The 20253-nt window shown below is 42.5% G+C and overlaps 2 protein-coding genes and 1 pseudogene across 5 annotated transcripts in view; 1 reads left to right on the plus strand and 2 right to left on the minus strand.

Moving 5' to 3' along the window:
• The window catches only part of Aamdc (adipogenesis associated, Mth938 domain containing), a 34141-nt gene extending 32659 nt beyond the window's left edge, over nt 1-1482 (plus strand). For both annotated transcript variants that reach the window (XM_013014029.1, XM_013014030.1), the window contains exon 4: nt 1314-1482. In XM_013014029.1, coding sequence (XP_012869483.1) covers nt 1314-1454 — 141 coding nt within the window. In that variant the 3' untranslated portion in view covers nt 1455-1482. The remainder of the gene's footprint in view (nt 1-1313) is intronic.
• Nucleotides 1483-5732: 4250 nt separating this feature from the next.
• Nucleotides 5733-20253, minus strand: part of Ints4 (integrator complex subunit 4) — a 129838-nt gene continuing 115317 nt past the window's right edge. For all 3 annotated transcript variants that reach the window (XM_013014166.1, XM_013014165.1, XM_013014168.1), the window contains 3 exons: nt 17527-17647; nt 9662-11316; nt 5733-5766 (listed from right to left, as the gene is read on the minus strand). In XM_013014166.1, the coding sequence (XP_012869620.1) occupies nt 11138-11316; nt 17527-17647 (300 nt within the window). In that variant the 3' untranslated portion in view covers nt 5733-5766; nt 9662-11137. The remainder of the gene's footprint in view (nt 5767-9661; nt 11317-17526; nt 17648-20253) is intronic.
• LOC105984090 lies at nt 15756-16065 on the minus strand (annotated as a pseudogene).

A 20253-nucleotide genomic window follows, 5' to 3' on the forward strand; every position in this document is an offset into this window, starting at 1 on the left:
AAAAAAAAAAAAAAAAGAATTTCATCCAATTTCCTTCTTAGGCTACCTTGAACTATGATCGTCAGATCTCAGCCTCCTGAATAGCTAGGATTACAGGCATTAGCCACCAGCCCATTGCCCATGAGACTCTTATCTCCAATTAACTCCAAAAAAGTTGGATATGGCCAGGCACTGGTGGCTCACACCAATAATCTGAGCTATTTAGTAGGCTGATATCTGAGGATTACAGTTCAAAGCTAGTCCAAGCAGGGAAGTCTGTACGACTCTGAACTACTAACAAGCTGGAAATGAAACTGTGGCTTAAGTGGTAGAATCTAAAAAGCTCAAGGACTGTGCCCTGGTCCTCAGCTCAAGACCTAGGACTAGAAAAAAATGGAAGTGGAGGGGTGGCTCAAGTGGTAGAATTCTAGTCTTGAATGAAAAAGCCAAGTCAGAGTTTAAGGCCTTGAGTTCAAGCCCCTTATATGGCACAATTTTTTTTAAAGCTGGTCAAAGTCTTTTGGTTGGTACCTGGCAACTAGTTGGCATCTAGATTTAGGTTGGACCAACTCAAACTTTACATTTACATGGTTTTAACTATGCATAATGCTAGACATTTTCCATACTATTGCTTGCTTAGTCTCATTAAACACTGTTTCTTGGTTTAGTACCCCTACTTTAATTATAGAAGACTCAGAACTCATTATCCAAGTTATACTGGAAACAAGGACTTAAATACAAAACTTGTTCCAAGGGGTTGGGAAGGTGGCTCAGTGGTAGGGTGCTTGCCTTGCATGCATGAGGCCCTGGGTTCAATTCCTCAGCACCACATATAAATAGAAAAAACGGGAAGTGGCTCTGTGGCTCAAGTGGTAGAGAGCTAGCCTTGAGCTGAAGAGCTGAGGGACAGCGCCCAGGCCCAGAGTTCAAGCCCCATGACAGACAAAAAAAAAAAACAAAAAAAACCTTGCTCCAAAAGACATGCTTTTCTCATTTCCATTTCACTTGAGCTTTGTAGATAGATATTATCATTACAGCTGATATTATATATTATATATATTTTTTTATATTACAACTTTAGAAGGTCTTCCACACCGACACTGACTGGGTCTCATATATTGCTACCACCTTGCCACTGTGTTAACATCCAGCTCCTCAGATCCCTTTTTCACTCATTGGGGTTCAGTTCCAAGTTAGGGACTGGTAACATACAAGGTGATTTAGGAGTGATAATTATTACTAATTTTATAGCATTTGTTTGCCTTATGGCAGGAAACTAAGCTGGGAGGGAGGGAAGGCTTGTTCTACGTAGTCATCTCTTTTCCTCCTTCCAGGTGCCCCCATCCACTGTGGAATACCTCGAGAAACAAGGCATTGATGTACGGGTCCTCCAGACAGAGCGGGCAGTGAAAGAGTATAATGCCTTGGCTGCCAAAGGGGTCAGGGTGGGAGGCGTCTTCCATTCCACCTGCTGATGAAGTCTTAAGAGAATAAACCATGAAGCAATGTTGCTTATGACTGTCACTCTGCACATTCTCCACACCAACTTCACCTTTTTTTTTTGGTCCGTGTCCTGGGGGTTGAACTCAAGGCTTGTGCACTGTCCTTAAGCTTTTATGTTCAAGGCTAGTGCTCTACCACCTGAGCCACAGCTTCACTATTGGATTTTCTGGTGGCTAACTGGAGATGAGAATCTTATGGACTTTCCTGTGCCAGCTGGCTTTGAACCATTATCCTCAGATCTCAGCTGCTTGAGTAGCTAGGATTACAGGTGTAAGCCACCAGTACCTAGCTTCCCCTTTGCATTTTTAAACTTTTATTTATTTTTGGTGCAGGTCCTGAGGCTTGAACTCAGGATCTCCCACTTTCAATTGGCTTTTTCTTTTTAAGTCTGGTGCTTTCCTACCCCTCCACTTCCAGCTTTTTGCTGGTTAACTGGAGATGAGTTTCATAGACTTTTCTGTCCAAGCTAGCTTCAAATTTTGGTCCTCAGATTTCAGCCTCTTGAGTAGTTAGGGTCATAAGCATAAGCCATCTGTGCCCTGCTTCCCTTTGTGCTTTGTGTGTGTATGTGTGGTTTTCTGTTTTGTTTTTTTAAACACCAGCTTGTGTCAAATCCTGTGTCAGGCTAATGAGATACATGAATGGCTAAGGCAAGGCCTTAGTAGTCACTAAAAATCAGTAAACACATATACTCCCTGAAACTTCTATACAGGCTGGCAAAATCAGAAATTTCAGACAAAAGTGAAGGCTATACCTTGAAGGCCAAAGAAAATTCAGTGCACTAAAATCACATGGTAGTTGGCCATCAAGCCAACTAACTTTTTAGAATACTTTTATGCCAGAAAATGTTGTCTTGTTTTTAGGAAGTTTATATTTCTAGTAAGGAAGATAAGGCAACAAATAAAATGTGTGCTATTTATGAAGTCAGTTAGGAAGGAAAATAGAGCAAGTAAGAAGGCAGAAGTGATGGAGGGTATTGAAAATGGCTTATGAAGAGTAAAACAAGGGAGCAGTTGAGCGACAGTGACAGTAGGAGTATATCCTCATTGGGTTCTAGGCATGCTCCTCTACTAACTATCCCTGAAACCTGAGCCACACAGTTCTGACATCCTGTGCTTGTACAATGTTGGGCTGGACTGGATGTCCTTTAAAGGTCCCTGCTGACTCTGGTCTTCCTTCTATTATATACCCAAGTGGCCCATGTAAAGCCTTGGAAAAGATTGAGAGAAGGGCTGAGAAGGTGGCTCAGTGGTAGAGTGTTTGCCTTGCATGCATGAGGCCCTGGGTTTGATTCCTCAGCACCACATAAATAGGAAAAGGTGGAACTGGCATTGTGGCTCAAGTGGTAGAGCTATCACCTTGAGCTGAAGAGCTGAGGGACAGTGCCCAGAGTTCAAGCCCCATGACCAAAAAAAAAGACAGAGAACTTTTAAACTGCCATCTATCACACTTTCATATTTTGCCTCTGAAGAGCATTGAGTATGAGCTTTGATATCCAATAGCCTTGAGTTTGAACTTTAGTTCTGTACTACTTCACTGCTTGGCCATTTATTTAACCTTTCAGACATATTAATATTAGTAACTGGAATCACTGCAGGTATTAATGAGGTAATTCATAGTCTGAGCTCACAGCCTGGCCTATAGTAAGGACTTAATAAATGGAAAGCATTGTTGCTATTATGCTTCCATTAACAGTTACTGTATAAACTGACTAGTTTCATTTTATGGCTCTATTTATAGCATCTCATTATATCACAGATTCATAGAAAGTTAGGGCCCAAAGGAATGATCGCATTAGTTGATTCAGCAAGTCTCTTTCATGCTCATTTACCGAGACTGTATTGCTAATGTTCTTATCTGGTTGTTGCTGGATCTTGGGACTACAGGGTGTTTTAAGTTATAGTACCTGACCTTAGGAATTATGTGGATGAAACAGACAATGACACAGTACTTTAATAATACTTACAAGGTTCAGTGGTGGTATAAATAAAAAGTAATGTATCCTTTCAGGATAGAAAGGTAATTAGGAAAGATACCAAGGATATGACACATAGGCTGAGTCTTCAAAGAATGAAAATGTATACTCATTCACTGAACAAACATTTACTTGGCAACCACTTGAGGTGGACATTTACTTGGTATGATATCACAACTTTAACTAATTGTTCTACCCTTGCTGTTGTGGAAGCAACAGCCTTAGAAGGCTGGTTTTTGCTCTATGTGATCCTACGATCTGGTTGGCCCTGTTGACTGGGCCATAGACCAGACAGCAACTTAAGATGTGGCTTGGCAAGAAGGGAGGAACTAAGACAACCAGAATGGAAAGTGAAGGTATTTTTCCACCTTTACCCAGCAAGTAGCAAAGCCAAACTTAGTACTCACACTGTGTTTTGATCTCTTTCTAGCAATAGACCTATTGGCTCCAAACCCCAGGAATGAGTTTCTACACTGAGAATCTGGGGAAGTCTTGCTTAGTGCCCTTCATACAACTCTTTCTGCATTAGTGAGATGACAAGCTCTTTCTAGATCTGTTCCCTCTAGCTTTTTTTTTTGGGGGGGGGGTCCAGTCGTGAACTCTGGGCCTGGGCGCTGTCCCCCAGCTCTTCAGCTCAAGGTGATAGCTCTACCACTTGAGCCACAGCGCCACTTCCAGCTTTTTTCTTTTTGCTTATGTGGTGCTGAGGAATCAAACCCAGGGCCTTATGCATGCAAGGCAAGCACTCTACCACTGAGCAAACTTCCTAGCCCCTCCCTCAAGCTCTTAATGCCTATGTCCCTAGGACTATTTCTATATTACCTACATTGATATTTTATTTATTTAAGACATAAGGTAAGACAGCCCCAGTGGATGGTAACTCAGTGTCGAGCCCTACATGAATGATAAATTAATCAGAGTAAAGAATGCATAACCAAGCTCCAGCATTCAGAAGCTGAGGGAGGAAGATCACAAATTCAAGGTCAGCCTGAGCTACGTAAAAAGATCTGACTCAGAAAAGAGAGGGAGGGAGGCAGAGAGGAGGACAAGAAAAAACATATGCACAAACTTCCTAGAATGAGAAATATCTGTCAGTGAGGTTACTTTGTATAAATGCTACTTCCTAATCGGGTTCACATGGTCAATGCCAGAAAGATGCAGAACCTGGAAAGAAGCTATTTTTTCCACACCAGACTATACTTAGTTCCATATATTATTAAATTGTTTGATTCAGCACAACCTTCAATCTGCCCACACACTTAATTTCTTCTAGCCTGAATGGTTCCTAAGACAAGTCATCCCAGTGATATACATGTACCTTTCTTCAGTCATGTGAAAGCCAAATATAAAGTCCCTTCAGAAACTGGGAAGGTTTGCTTTTGCAGGCATGTCATGACTAAGTTTGCTCTGAATTCATGCATTTATTCGTTCTTTTCTTGATAGGGATGTGCCAGGACTGTGCCAGGGACATACTATATAAACATTCTTAAAGCCAGGCGCTGGTGGCTCACGTCTGTAATTCTAGCTACTCAGGAGGCTGAGATCTGAAGATTGTGGTTCAAAGCCAGCCCACGCAGGAAAGTCCGTGAGCTCTTATGTCCAATAAACCACTAGAAAACCGGAAGTGTTGCTGTGGCTCAAGCTGTATAGCACTTGCCTTGAACTGAAGATCGCAGGGACAGGGCCCCAGCCCAGAGTTCAATCCCCACAACTGACCAAAAATAAATAAATAATAAAAAATAAGCATTCTTAGTGCCCAGGTACTCTGATTAATAGGCATCAGTGATGGTAATGTAAACACCAGTGATGGTGAGGGTGTAAATTTAGCTGGAGACATGTTTTGTTTCAATAATTTTACCATTTGGTTACTAAGTTTTTTGTTTTTGTTTTTCCAGTCCTGGGGCTTGAACTCGGTCTGGACGCTGTCCCTGAGCTTCTGTTTGCTAGAGGCTAGCACTCTACCATTTGAGCTACAGCTCCACTTCCAGCTTTTTCTGTTTATATAGTACTGAGGAATCAAAACCAGGGCTTTGTGCATGCTATGCAAGCACTCTACTACTAAGTCGCATTCCCAGATCTGGTTACTAATATGAGATACTGTACAGAGGGGTTACAGTTCCATGAACAAGGTAGAGTCCATTTCCTAGCAAGCATTGTTACCACATTGTTACCGCTTTGTTTTTCCCCTACCATCTCTTTCCTCCCCACCTCCCCACCTCCTCCCCCCCGCCCTCTGCAAGTTGTAAAGTTCCTTTTCAACATTGTATCTTGTACATCTTGTTGTTACAATGGGTCATCCTGTATCCTTACTTCAGCTGTTTGTTATTTTGCTTCCCCTTCCCAAATTAGAAAAATGTATATACAAGATGCAGGACACAGGTATCAAATACAAGTACATTATAAGTACATTAAAAAGAACAGCAAGAAAGATAAAATCTCTGGGTTCATTTCGCTTAGCATCAGCTTATATGGTCATATGTACATAGATATTGACCTCTTCTGCTTGTCCCAGACATATACTAGTTATTGCAGATAAGGGAAACCATGGGACCTATGTTTCTTTGGGTCTGGCTTATTTCACTTAAAATAACTTTTTCCCAAGTCTTTTCATTTCCTAACAAATGAGGACAATGTCATTCTTTCTGATGGAGGCATAGAATTTCAGTGTATATTTATATACATTTTCTTGATCCATTCATCTATTGAGGGGCATCTGGGTTGGTTCCATATCTTAGCTATGGTGAATAATGCGATAAACATAGTTGTGTTGGTAGCTTTAATATGGTCTTGTTTGTAATCATTTGGGTAAATGTCTAAAAGTAGGACTGCTGGGTCACAGGGGAGTTCTATGTGGAGTCTTTTGAGGAACCTCCATACTGTTTTCCAAAGTGGTTGAACAAGTTTACACTCCCACCAGCAATACAGTAGGGTTCCCGTTTGGCCTCCAGCATGTTACTAGATTTCTTTTTTTAATTTTTTTTGTCAGTTGTGGGGCTTGAACTCTGGGCTTGAGAGAGCCGTCCCTGCTCTCTTTAGCTCAAGGCAAGCGCTCTACTGCTTAAACCACAGCGCCACTTCCAGTTTTCTAGTGGTTTATTGGAGATAAGAGCTCACGGACTTTCCTGCCCGGGCTGGCTTTGAACCCTGATCCTCAGATCTCAGCCTCCTGAGTAGCTAGGACTAGAGTTCTTGATTATAGCCATTCTAACTGGGGTGAGGTGGAATCTCAATGTTATTTTGATTTGCATTTCTTTTATGGTTAGAGAAGTTGAGCATTTCTTCATGTGTCTATTGGGCATTCTTATTTCCTCTTCAGAGAAGTCTCTCTTTAAATCTTTAGTCCACTTATTATTCAGGCAGTTGGTTCCTTAATTTTTGAATATTTTATATAAAAATGCAAATAAAAGCTTGGTGCTAGTGGTTCACACCTGTAATCCTAGCTACTCAGGAGGCTGAGATCTGAGGATTGCAGTTCACAGCCAGCCTAAGCTAGGACAGTCCGTGAAACTCTTATCTCCAATAAACCACCAGAAAGCCGTTAAGTGGCACTGTGGCTCAAGTAGTAGAGAGCTAGTCTTGAGCAAAAGAGCTCAGGGACAGCGCTCAGGCCCTGAATTAAAGTCCCACAACTGACTAAAAAGAAGAAGAAAATGCAAATATTTTGCTTTTCCAGTTGACCTAGCTTTGACATCACCAGGTCCTCATTTACAGACTGAAGTAATTAAGCAGAATGTAACGGTAACAGTCTTTTGACAGAGAAGTTGCTCTCCAATTCTTCAATGTCTATTATCTTCCTCTCGGCCACACTTTTACTTAGCCTGCCTGCCTTCTTTAGGAGTTTGTAATCATGAATGTGCAGAACAATGATAGAATACTATGCATGGAGAAAGTACAGGAGGCCATGGGAACACAGGGCCTGTTCCATGCCCCTAGAAAACATGGGTGGGTTCTAGAATGAGGCAAGAACTAGACAAAAGGATCCACTAGAGAGACCAAAGAGCACATTCCAAATCTCTTCAATTCCAAAGGCTTAGAAAGGAGAGAGGGAATGATACAGAGCAAGTGGGATGCAGCATGAGGCTGGGCACAAAGAAGAGGTGGGCAGCCATCCAGAACAGGATGGTCTTTACCCTAGGTCAGTAGTGACACACTTGAGGGTCAGATGCAGGAGAATGGTGTGATCAGACCTGAGCTTTGGAAAAGTTGATCTTGACAGCTATGTGAAACATAGACTGGAAAGAGCAAAATTGAAGCGAGAGGAGACAAATGTCACACTTGAGAGGCAATGGTGGCTGCCTAAGAAAACAGTAAGTACAATGAGCAGACAACTGAGCCAAGAAACATTACAGAAGCAGAATCTAAAGGAGACAGGATGAGTGAGACGTGGCAGCTTACATCTGTAATCCTAGCTATTCAGGAGGCTGAAATTTGAGGATCACAGTTCAAAGCCAGCCAAGACAGGAAAGCCCATGATACTTTATCTCCAATTAACCAGTAAAAGGCCAGAGCTGTAGTTCAAGAGTCAAGACTTGAGTAAAAAAGCTAAGAGACATCACCCCAGGCCCTGAGTTTAAGCTCCAGGACAGACATTGGAAAAAAAGACAAAATGGCTGTTTGTGTGAAGAATGCAGAGAAACTCCAGTGCTCTCATGGCTAGTGTGTGCTAGACCACTTACTAGAACAGACCCTGGTTATGAAAACTGTACTACATTAGAAAGCAGGAGGCCTGGTTTATCACTAACTCCATCTCTGGGGTTAGTGTCTCACTGGAGGATTCCTCATGTTCCTTTCAATAACACAAAGTGTGGAAACAAATGTAGAAAAAAGTAAAACTTACCATATTTTACAGAACTTTGAGAACAAGGAATTTAAAAGACAGCTTACCCCTCAGATGAGAAGTGAATTCCTCACCACAGACTTGTCAGGATTTGCTCCTCCACCTCTGTTCAGATGCATCCAGCAAGGCAAATTCCATAGCTCTTAGTGCAGTCCACTAGATTTGTAACTTTGAAAATTTTATTCTGATACCAAGTCAAAACCTGCCCCATAATGTATAGCCACCTCTTGTAGAAAAAAAAAAAAGTTTACTACATTTTGGGTTTTACCAAACAATGAAGTCTTGGCTTTGTCCCTGCAGAAAGACTAAATTGGGGATACCGGTGCTGGTGGCTCACATCTGTAATCCTAGCTACTCAGGAAGCTGAGATCTGAGAATTGCATTTCAAAGCCATTCAGGGCAGGAAAGTCTGTGAGACTCTTATCTCCAATAAACCACCAGAAAATCAGAAGTGGTGCTTGTGGCTCAAATGGTAGAGCACTAGCCTTGAGCTGAAGAGCTGAGGGACAGCACCCAAACCCAGAGTTCAAGTCCCATGACAGACCAAAAAAAAAAAATCTTTTCCAGCTTATCCCCAGTTTTACTATCTCCAATTTTTTTTTATGTTTTTAATTTTTTTTTTATCAGTCTTGGGGCTTGAACTCTGGGCTTGGGCGCTGTCCCTCAGCTCTTCAGCTCAAGGCTAGCACTCTACCACTTGAGCCACAGCACCACTTCTGGTTTCCTGGTGGTTAACTGGAGATAAGAGTCTCACTGGCTTTCCTGCCTGGGCTGGCTTTGAATGGCAATCCTCAGATCTTAGCATCCTGAGTAGCTAGGATTACAGGCATGAGCCACCAGCGCCCGGCTGGAAGGATTTTTATAAAAAGGGTACTGAATCTGAACCGTGCACAGGTTATTCTTCCCTTAAGGGTTTCCACAGTTACAGCATCATGGGTTCAGTCAGTAGGCAAGAGTCTGCATTAATGCTCCAGGCTGTCAGCAATGGCCGTTAGGTCAGAGCTGGGTTGTGATTCAGCCTGCTTCCAGCTTCCTTTATCTCTAAGGCTGGCTGGCACCTTTTTAGCATCTTGTTGCCCTGACACATGAGAACACATTAATGACCCATCCTTGAGATGCATTAAACTGAGCACACTAGAAAGCTCTGTTCTTTAGAGATGATTTTTCTCCTTGTCCTCTACAGCAGTTATAACCTCTTGGAGACAAGACTGCCTGTCTGGGTTCAGGTATCATTTCTCTAGACTTTGTTATATTTTTCAAATGAAGACAATGATGTGCAGTTCATACAGTGGTTGTGAGGACTAAGTTAACTAATGTTATGAGCTTACACTGTCGGCACACAGTAAGCACATAGAATCAGAAGTTACAACCTGCTAGTATTTTTAAAAGCTCTCTAAATACCAAATATGATCAAGAATGGCTGCAAATTCAGATTCTAACAAGCACTGTTTAATCCTTCCCATTCAATAATACTTAACATATAACCTCTATTTTATAGATGGGGAAACTGAGGCACAGAGAGCTGGTGCCGGCTATTATCTTTATCTGCTGTTACAACAATACCTGAAAAGAGGCAGTTTATAATGAACAGAAATTTATTTGGCTTGCAATTCCAGAGGCTCAGTAGTTCAAGATCATGGCTCTGCTGGCATTTGACAAGGATCTTCATGCTTTATCATTCTATGGCAGAAGGCAGAAGGGCAAGAAAGGGCAAGAGCAAGTACCAGAAAGAGCCAAAATTGCTTTTACACCAAATCTGTTGTGACAAGTAGCCCACTCTCCTGATAATTACTTTAATCCATTCCTGAGGCAGGCCCTCAGAATCTCTCCAGCTCTTCTAAAGTCTTATTTCCTAACATTGTTGCACTGGGAATGAAATTTGACACATGAACTTTGGGAGGTACTCAAATCATTGTAGGCATATACTTCCTCTGTGGTGGCTTTTGCTTCAATTTGAATGAATACAGGCCTCATGACTTACTATATAGTTTTCCCAGAGGTGATTTAATCTCAGCCTCATTCGCCTTCTGTAAAGATTAAATGACAGGAGAGCACACGGTACAGCCGGCCACACGGTTCACCTCTGCAGCACTGTCATGGCTCCATCACACCTGCCCTTAACTCACGCACAGCTCCACACATCAGATATGTAGCCACAAATGACTTATTCTCACTGGCTCCCTCCTTCCCATGACAGTGGGAAAATAGGATCCTTCTATATTACTTTAGTAAAGGGAGGAGGTTCTAACGATAATGGCAAACAAGATCAAGAATGTCCCTCAGGATAGAAGTGATTCATTCTCAGGCTCTTCACTCAGTCCTTAACCCACCTGGGTTAGAGAAGAGACCTCTCAGCAAGGTAACGGCTGGCCAAGTTCCTGCAGGAGCTTTCAGTGCTGAAAAAGTTCAGCTATTAAGTCAGTTTTAAAGCTGCCCTTGCCAAACAGATGCTTGTCCTAAGAAACAAGATTGTGGCTCAAATAACCAGTTTTTTGGAAGTGGCTAGAAATTTTGATCTTTGTGTTTCACACCTTAGAACATACCTGTAAGCAAGCCTGTGCTATAAATGCTGAAACTTTAGCCACACACAATTTTTAAGGATCAGAATAATAAAACCATTAAGAATAATAAGAACAACTTGGTGTTTTTTCCAGCTTTATTTCATGGGGAGGAGGTGTTGTAAAATTTAAAGTTTTGGTTTTCTAATAAAAAAATAATGTCCTGTGTGTGCTACCACATGTTACTTAGGGCTACACACCATTTCCAGGTGAAGTGCTCCAGGCTTCTGGCCCACTGTACCTAAGAAGGGCTTCTAGGCCAAGGTGGTAAAGACTGCTTGTGAGTCAGCGCCTCGCAGGCTTCGGCATTATGTAAACCTTCACAGGCTTGCTGAAGGGGATGGTGCCTTCGATGCTGGTTTCCACCTGTGGTGACCCCTCACCACCCTCGATCCAGGGGGATTTTGGAATGCGAGCATTGGAGTTGTAGGCCAGCAGCAGTCTCACTTCTACCTGGCATGGTTCTGAAACAAAAGACAAAAAAGACCCATACCAAAACTGGGCAGCTGTTAGGAATTTACATAAAACAGCAAGTGAAAGCAGTATTAAACATGGAAGCTACAGCCAGGCGCTGGTGGCTCATGCCTGTAATCCTAGCGACTCGGGAGGCTGAGATCAGAGGATAGCGGTTCAAAGCCAACAGACAGAAAAGTCCATGAGACTCTTAATCTCCAAGTAACACCAGAAAACTGTAAGAGGCGCTGTGGCTCAAGTGGTAGAGTGCTAACCTTGAGCTGAAGAGCTGAGGGACAGCACCCAGGTCCAGAGTTCAAGCCCCATGACAAAAAAAAAAAAAAAGTTATAGCAAGGCACTGGTGGCTCATATCTATAATCTTAACTACTCAAGAGTCTGAGATCTGAGGATTGATTAAGTACATGGCTTCCCCAGTGAAGGAGAAAAGAATTTCAGCCAAACCTATAAGCAAGTACAAAGGCCAAAATAGAATGAGCTTGGGATATCCTCACTATTTTAGTACAACTGAGGCAAAAAGTTCAAGAGTTAAAGATAAGTCTCAGGCTAAGAAGTTCAGACAGCAGGAGCTAGCTGGAGGGCTCTAAATGAATGAGTACAGGCTCCAGGACTCTTCCACAGACCAGTTTTATTCCTGGTCATTTCCAGACATCTTCCTAGAAAACAGTATAAGAATGAAAGGCTAGCCAGGCGCTGGTGACTCATGCCTGTAATACTAGCTACTCAGGAGGCTGAGATCTGAGGACTGTGATTCAAAGCCAGCCCAGGCAGGAGACTCTTATCTCCAATAAACCACTCAGAAAACCAGGAGTGACGCTGTGGCTCTAGTGGTAGAGTGCTAGCCTTCAGCTGAAGAGCTGAGGGACAGCGCCCAGGCCCAGAGTTCAAGCCCCATGACCGACCAAAAGAAAGGAAGGCTAGGGCTGGGAATGTGGCTTAGTGGTAGAGTGCTTGCCTAGCATGCATGAAGCCCTGGGTTTGATTCCTCAGTACCACATGAACAGAAAAAAACAGAAGGAGTGCTGAGGCTTAACTAGTAGAGTGCTAGCCTTGAACAAAAGAAGCCCAGGGACAGTGCCTAGGCCCTGAATTCAAGCCCTAGGACTGGCAAAAAAAAAAGAATGAAAGGCTAAGTCAGCTTTACCAATTCCAGCAATTTTAGGTATCAGCAGGAGCCTGAGCAGACTCACCTTCCCATTTAGCAGCCATGTGGCATGCACACCCCATATCACCTGGCCTGAAAGCAGCATGAGTGTAGCTGTTGTCAAACTAGCACTGCTCTGACATCAGATTCAGAAGAACCTCCTACAAGGAGGACTCAGGGCAGGTACCAGCATCAGCTATCCCACCACACCCTCTTAGCCCATCCCACACAGCCACAGGTATGGAACTCACAGCACTTTCAGGAGGGCCAAATCTTGGAGGGAGATGATGGAGTAATCAGATCTACAGGGTCATTTTACCTTCTCTATTCAGCCTTTGGGAAGAAGGCCAATACCATAGAACAGAGAGCACGTAACAAAGACTAATCAACTGGAACAAATCATACAACCTTATTTATCAACCTTCTGGTTTATATTGTTTTCCCCACCTTAAAGATTAAGAAAACATTGCTAAACACCAGTGGCGCACATCTGTTATCCTAGCTAGGCAAGAGGCTGAGATCTGGAAGACCTCAGTTCAAGGCAGCCTTGGCAGAAAAGTTTGGTAGAATCCATCGCCAAAATAACCAGCAAAAAAAATAGGACACGTGGCTCAAGTGGTTGAGTGACAGCTAAGCTGCAAGATGAGTGAGTGTAAGGCCCTGAGTTTTAGTGAGTGAAAGGCCCTGTGTTTTCAAGTACTAGAGAAAAATATATTAGGACAATGAGAAAGGTAAGATAATTTCCTCAGACTCATACAAAGGAAAGGAGAATGTGAAACCTGGCCTGTGTGACCCAGCTCTCTATATGCACCATCTAGCCTCTCAGAGGAACAAGAACAACCTTATCAGGAAGCTGCTGACAGACTACATAAACTCCAGGCTCCACTTCTGGGTTAGGAGAAAGAGGTGAAAGTGCATTTCGAATGAGAAGACTTTTTACTTTCTTATTCCAGGCCAAAAAGGAGTAAGTTGAGTGAAAAAAGGGATCTAAGAACCTGGCAATCTGAGGGCTAGCTTAGTACCTTACCGGTCAGCTTATTTCTAAACTGTGAAATATAAGCTGCCACTACACGGTCTAAAGATTAAATGAATTTTGATTACATAATCTTGTATTCCAATTTTTTTAGTGTGTGGCAGTACTGGGGTTTGAACTCAAGGCCTTGAGCTCTCAACTTAGCTTTTTCACTCAAGGCTTTCTTTCTTTCTTTTTGTTTTTTTTTTTGTTGGTCATGGGGCTTGAACTCTGGGCTTGGGCACCATCCCTGAGCTCTTCAGCTCAAGGCTAGCACTCTACCACTTGAGCTCTACCACTTCCAGTTTTCTAGTGGTTTATTAAAGAGTCTCACGGTCTTGCCTGCCCAGGCTGGCTTTGAACCATGATCCTCAGATCTCAGCCTCCTGAGTAGCTAGGATTCAGGCATGAGCCACCAACACCCTGCTTCAAGGCTCTGATTTCTACCACTTGAGTCACACCTTCATTTCCAGTGTTTTACACATTAAGTGGAGATAGGATTAATTGGGATTAAAGTTAATTGAGATAAGAATCTCATAGACTTTTTTGCTCAGTCTTTGAACTGTGATCAGAACTCAGACTCCTGAGAGGTTAAGATTACAGGCATGAACTTTACTGGTGCCTAGTTTCTACTATATGTTAAGCAATAGAAACATAGGCTAGGGATGGAGGGAGTGTAGTTGTGGATGTGGGAGGGAAGGGATGGTAGGGGAAAAAGGAGGAGGCAATAATGCTTGATAGGAAATGTAATCATTACCTTGCTCATGTAACTAACTCCTCTACAGTATTTTTACAATTAAAAAGTATATATATAAAAAAAGAAACATAGGCTACAGAAGTAAAGACAGCATAGGGGGGCGGGGCGGGGAGGAGGATGGGAAGGGATGGGAAGGGGAAACAAAGGAGGAGGCTACAATGCTTGATAAGAAATGTAGTCATTATCTTGCCCATGTAATTGTAACCCCTCTGTACAGTATTTTCACAATAAAAATAAAAAAAAGAAAGACAGCATAATCTCTGCTCCAATGAAGCCTAAATTCTAATGAGAGAGAAGGTCAAGGAAACAATCAAATAAAACATCTAACATGAACAAATGTGATGCAGAGAATTAAAATGTTGGAATGTTGGAAGGGTGGCACTGATCAAGATGCACTGCACACATAGAAGGACATGTTCAAAACCCCTGGAGTAACTATTTGAGGATAAAAAAAAATTTTTTTTGAGGATAAAAATTTTTAAATGAGAATAACAGTAACTGAAAAGCAAATTCTTGAAGACTATCTCCAATGAGAATAGCCTGGCAATATGTGGCCCTCCTCCCCGCATAAAGAAAGACTTGTAGTGAACTAAAATGCCTTAAGAAGAAACAGGGCCTACTAGAGAAAAATCTTGTGCTCAGAGGCAGACAGCTGAGATTTAGCTCTAGTTTGGGGAATGACTGACTGTGTAAACAAGAGGGTGTCAATATCCTTTTCAAGATCTTTAAGCTCATATAAGGCTTAACATGCTTTGATTTCTTCCCTGAGCCAGCTCCTCCCCAAACAATATTGCCCCACAGCAAGACTTTATAACTAGGGTTCCTGAAGCAAAGATTTTAGAGGTTAGGGTATACCTGAGTGGCAGACCTCTTGCCTAGCATGTGAGAAGCCCTGATTTAATCATGAGTTCATTCTCAAACACACACACTTGGGAGTAATAATTTACTCTCATGGTATTAATGCCAAGGAGTGCAAAAACATACTAAGAATCAAAGTCATGAAATGAGATGCTCAGGGAAGCAAATTCTGGGTAAAAGAACTGCACTTCCTCCTCCTGAAAGCACCATAGATTCATCAGGTCCCATCTAATACTCATAAGATAGCGGACATTTTTGATGGCATTAAATAGGTTTTGCTTTTTTGGTACTGGTCCTGGAGTTTGAACTCAAGGCATGGGCACTGTCTCTGACATTTTTTGCTCAAGACTACTGCTCTACCACTTGGGCCACAGTTCTACTTCTGGCTCTCCTGGTGGTTAATTTTAAGGGTCTCATGGACTTTTCTGCACAGGCTGGCTTTGAACCATGATCCTTAGATCTCAGCCTCCAGAGTAGCTAGGATTACAGAAGTGAGCCATTGGTGCTTCCCTTGAACAGTTCTTTATGTATTTTAAAACACACAAAGAATTCCTGAAAGGGAATTTGACCTCACAATTTTATTGTCTTCATAATGAAAGTTGGAATTTAGGCATCATGATATTATAGTCTTTATAACAAAAGTTGGAGCTTAGAACTAGATCACTGCCACTTTCTCTTTTTATCTCCACCCAATTCAAAATGTTTGCATCTCTTAATAGCTAGCATTCTCTTAGATCTGCAGTTGGGCTCAACACATTCAAGTCTCAGCACAATCTTCTTTGTAGTCTTAGGTTTTTTTCCAGAAAATTGGCTTAGTCTGACTGCCATAGACACTCTGCTTTCTGTCATAACCATGCTTTCCCCGGACATACAGAGAATCCTTGCCTTTTTTGTACCGAGTTACTTTGTGAGGTTGGTGCTTACCACACTTCTTACAGAAAGTTTGGCGGGTTTTAAGAACATTGACCATGATGGCAGGAAGCCTGCAGCCGTGCCAAAAAGAAGTGCATTCCCTATTTTTAAAACCAAAGTTCGTGGCACTGTACACTTTTTCTAGTAGAGTTCATGCTCTTAAACCAGCACCAGTGACTTAGGAAACACCACTGCCTGTAGGTTCTAAAGCCTGAGTCTCTAATTTTTCCAAAGACACTTTATAGGCTTAAAATATGTCTTTTGTACTTATATTCTCTCAATTTTTCTTACAGATTAAAAAAAAAAAACATAACCTTACTCTCCTTTCACAAACTGTTCTGTTGCTTTGTGAACATCTCCTTGTAAGATCCGTTCCTGGATGGTGAGCAGACTCCACCCTCCTCGCAGCAAAGTCTCCACCCAGTACCTGCGTTACCAAGGCAACTGGCACACCTGGAAGAGGTCACATCTGAATTTGATGTGGCCACACCTTTCTCCGCCCATACCCTAGATAAGGCCTAGCCCAGGCCCAGAAGCTCTCTAGGCTCTTTTCTAGCTCTTTCTTAGCTCTTTCCTACTCTTCCCTTCTCTTCTCTTTCCCAGCTCTCCTCTCTTTCCCAGCTCTCTCTCTTTCCCAGCTCTCTCAGCTCTCTTTCCCAGGCCTTCCCCACCACGTGGAGGACCAAGATGGCCTAGTGCCAGCAGGAACGATGAATAAACCTATCCCTTACCTGAAAACCACCTTGTGGTGTTGGTCTTACTCGTCTACCTCTTTTTAAAAACTTAACACTACTTAACATTTTACTTGTTTCATGAGTATAAACTTAACTATGCATGTACGAAGAGACAGTGATTTTAATTTTTTGTCAGAAATATGAAACTATAATTTCCAGAGGAATCTTCATTACAAATTTATAGTTTGAGAATTTTCTTCTTCATCCTCAAGATGGAGAAATAGACTCAGAAAGTTACTTGCTCAAGGGTACCCGACAAATCAGTGGCAGTTGGAAAAGGACCGTCAGTGGCCTCCTGACATTGGTCTCATTACAACTTCCTGTATGTCTTCTAATGGAATCTTGTTCCTCATCCAGCCAGCATAGCACAGTTATCCTCATGTGCCCAGTTTTAGCTTATGAACCCCTTAAAGACTCAAGTTTAATTTTCAGCATTCATGATTCAATTATGTTTTGTTTTGTTTTTTATTTATTTATTTTTTTAACCGGTTGTGGGGTCTGAACTCTGGGCCTGGGCACTGTCAGCTCTTCAGCTCAAGGCTAGCGCTCTACCACTTGAGCCACAGCACCACTTCTGGCTTTTTTCTTTTTGCTTATGTGGTGCTGGGGAATCGAACCCAGGGCCTCATCCATGCAAGACAAGCACTCTACCACTGAGCCACCTTCCCAGCCCTCAATTATGTTTTGTTTTTATTCAACTGCAAAAAAAAAAAAAAAAAAGCTAAAAGTTATTGTGATCTCTAGGAAAATACTGTCCTGCCCACTCTGTTCTACCTGCTCTTTACCTGTCCAGGCAGTATGGGAAAGGTACACCTGAGTGATGAGTCGGTACCGGCCGGGGCCAGGATTCCGGAAGTCTGCTGGCTTGGGGTGGATCATCTGAGCCTGGCCATCAGGATACAAAACCTAAGAAGTAACAGAAATGAATAAATAAATAAAAGCAGAAGATAGATGAGCTAAGAAAATTGATGGTGGTGTCTAACGTGAACCTCCAAATCAGAGACTAAAGATGGTATTTCATAAAAGACTACTTCTGGAGGGGACAGCAACAGTACAGACACTCCAACACTCACCTCCCCAGCCCAGCACAAACAGTGTCCAGTGAACGTTTTTTTCAACTGATGGTAAATGAGTGATAAAAACAGAATGTCTGGGGCTGGGAGGGTGGCTCAGTGGTAGAGCACTTGCCTTGCATGCTCGAGGCCCTGGGTTCGATTCCTCAGCACCACATAAGCAAAAAGAAAAAAGCTAGAAGTGGCACTGTGGCTCAAGTGGTAGAGTGCTAGCCTCGAGCTGAATAGCTGAGGGACAGCACCCAGGCCCAGAGTTCAGGCCCCAGACCAAAAAAAAAACAATGTCTGGGCTGGGAAGGTGGCTCAGTTGTAGAGTGCTTGCCTTGCATGCATGAGGCCCTGGGTTCGATTCCTCAGTACCACATAAGCAGAAAAAGCCGGAAGTGGTGCTGTGGCTCAAGTGGTAGAGCTATCACCTTGAGCTGAAGAGCTGAGGGACAGTGCCCATGCCCAGAGTTCAGGCTCCATGACCACCACCACCACCAACAACAAAGTCTCATGTACTTCTCTGCTTGGTGTGGTTTTGAACTCTGTTCTTCAGATCTCAATATCCTGATTAGCTAGGGTTTACAGGCATGAGCCACCTGCCTGTTTTATTTTTATTGTTGCTGTTGTTGTTTTGCCAGTCCTGGGGCTTTAACTCAGGGCCCAGGTACTGTGCTCAAGGTTAGAGCTCTACCACTTGAGCCACAGTGCCACTTTCAGCTTTTTCTGTTTATGTGGTACTGAGGAATCAAACCCAAGGCTTCATGCATAGTCACATTCCCAGTCTCTTTTTTTTTTGGGGGGGGGGTAGGGGGAGATGGGGTCTTGCTGTCTTAGACAGGCTAAAGTTCAGTGACTATTCACAGACTTAGTCCCACTTGTGATGTGTACTATAGACAGCCCCAGTCTCAGATCAAGCAATCCTCCCACTTCACAAGCAGCGAGCACATGCATCATACCTGGCTACCCTCTTCCTTTATGCTGTTAGATAAAAAGTGCCTGTCACACAGTATAAAATGTTTGCATATGAAATGTCCCCCCCGCAAAGCTCGTATGTTGCTAGGAGATAGAAAGATGACCCATGTTCATGAATCAGAATATTGTGAAAATAGCTAGATTACTAAAATTGAGTTACAAAGTCAATGCAACCTCTGGCAAAATTCCAATGACATTCTTCAAAAAATAGAAAAAAAAATCCTATAATTCATTTGGAAACACAAAGACCAATTCTGAGCAAAAAAGAATAATGTTAGAAGTATCACAATCCAACTTAAAATTATACTATAGAAAGGCTGGGTACAGTGGCTTAATACTTATATTCCCAGATCCTTGAGAAGTGGAAGTAGAAAGATTTAAGTTTAAGGACAGTTCAGGAAAAAAACTTCATAAAGAAAAAAAGACTTCAGGGCTGGGAAGGTGGCTCAGTGGTAGAGCGCTTGCCTTGCATGCCTGAGGCCCTGGGTTCGATTCCTCAGCACCACATAAGCAAAAAGAAAAAAGCCGGAAGTGGTGCTGTGGCTCAAGTGGTAGAGCGCTAGCCTTGAGCTGAAGAGCTGAGGGACAGCGCCCAGGCCCAGAGTTCAGGCCCCACGACTGGACCCAAAAAAAAAAAAAAAAGACTTCATCTCAAGAAATAAGCTAGCCATGGTATCACAAGCCTTGATCTGAGGTATGTGAAAGAATACAGGTAAAAGAATTCCAATCTGAGGTTGGTGCCAGGCATAAGGTGAAACCCTACCTTAAAAATAACTAAGGTGCTAGGTGCTGGTGGCTCACACCTGTAATCCTAGCTTCTCAGGAGACTAAAATCTGAGGATTATGATTAGAAGCCAGCCCAGATAGCAAAGTCTATGAGACTTTTTTTTTTATTGTGAAAATACTGTACAGAAGGGTTATTACATGGGAAAGGTAATGAGTACATTTCTTATCAAGCATTGTTGCCTCCTCCTTTGTTTCACCTTCCCATCCCTTGCCATTTCCCACCCCTCCCATCTCCCCCCTTCCTCCCCGCCAAAGCTGTAAAGTTCGTTCTTCTACATAATGACTTGTACATCTCATTGTTGCAATGCGTCCACCTGTACCCCTATTTAAACAAATTGTTTTTTCCCTTCCCCTCCACAAATTATACCAACATCAAATACAATGAAAGAAGGGGTTATACCATGGGGGAGGGACATACAAAGCAACAAAAAAATCATCTTATAAATATGTTAGAAACAATCGCAAGAAAGCAAAAACATTTGAATACTAATCTTGGGGTTCATTTCACCTAAAATCAACTTATCTGACCTTTTCTGTTTGTCTCAGACATATACTAGTTATTGCAAATAAGGGAAACCATGGGACCTATGTTTCTTTGGGCCTGGTTTACTTCACTTCATATAATTTTTTCCAAGTCTTTCCATTTCCTAACAAATGGGGCAATGTCATTCTTTTTGATGGAGGCATAGAATT

Source organism: Dipodomys ordii, unplaced genomic scaffold (genome assembly GCF_000151885.1).
Source record: "Dipodomys ordii isolate 6190 unplaced genomic scaffold, Dord_2.0 Scaffold22, whole genome shotgun sequence".
Taxonomy (NCBI): Eukaryota; Metazoa; Chordata; class Mammalia; order Rodentia; family Heteromyidae; genus Dipodomys; species Dipodomys ordii.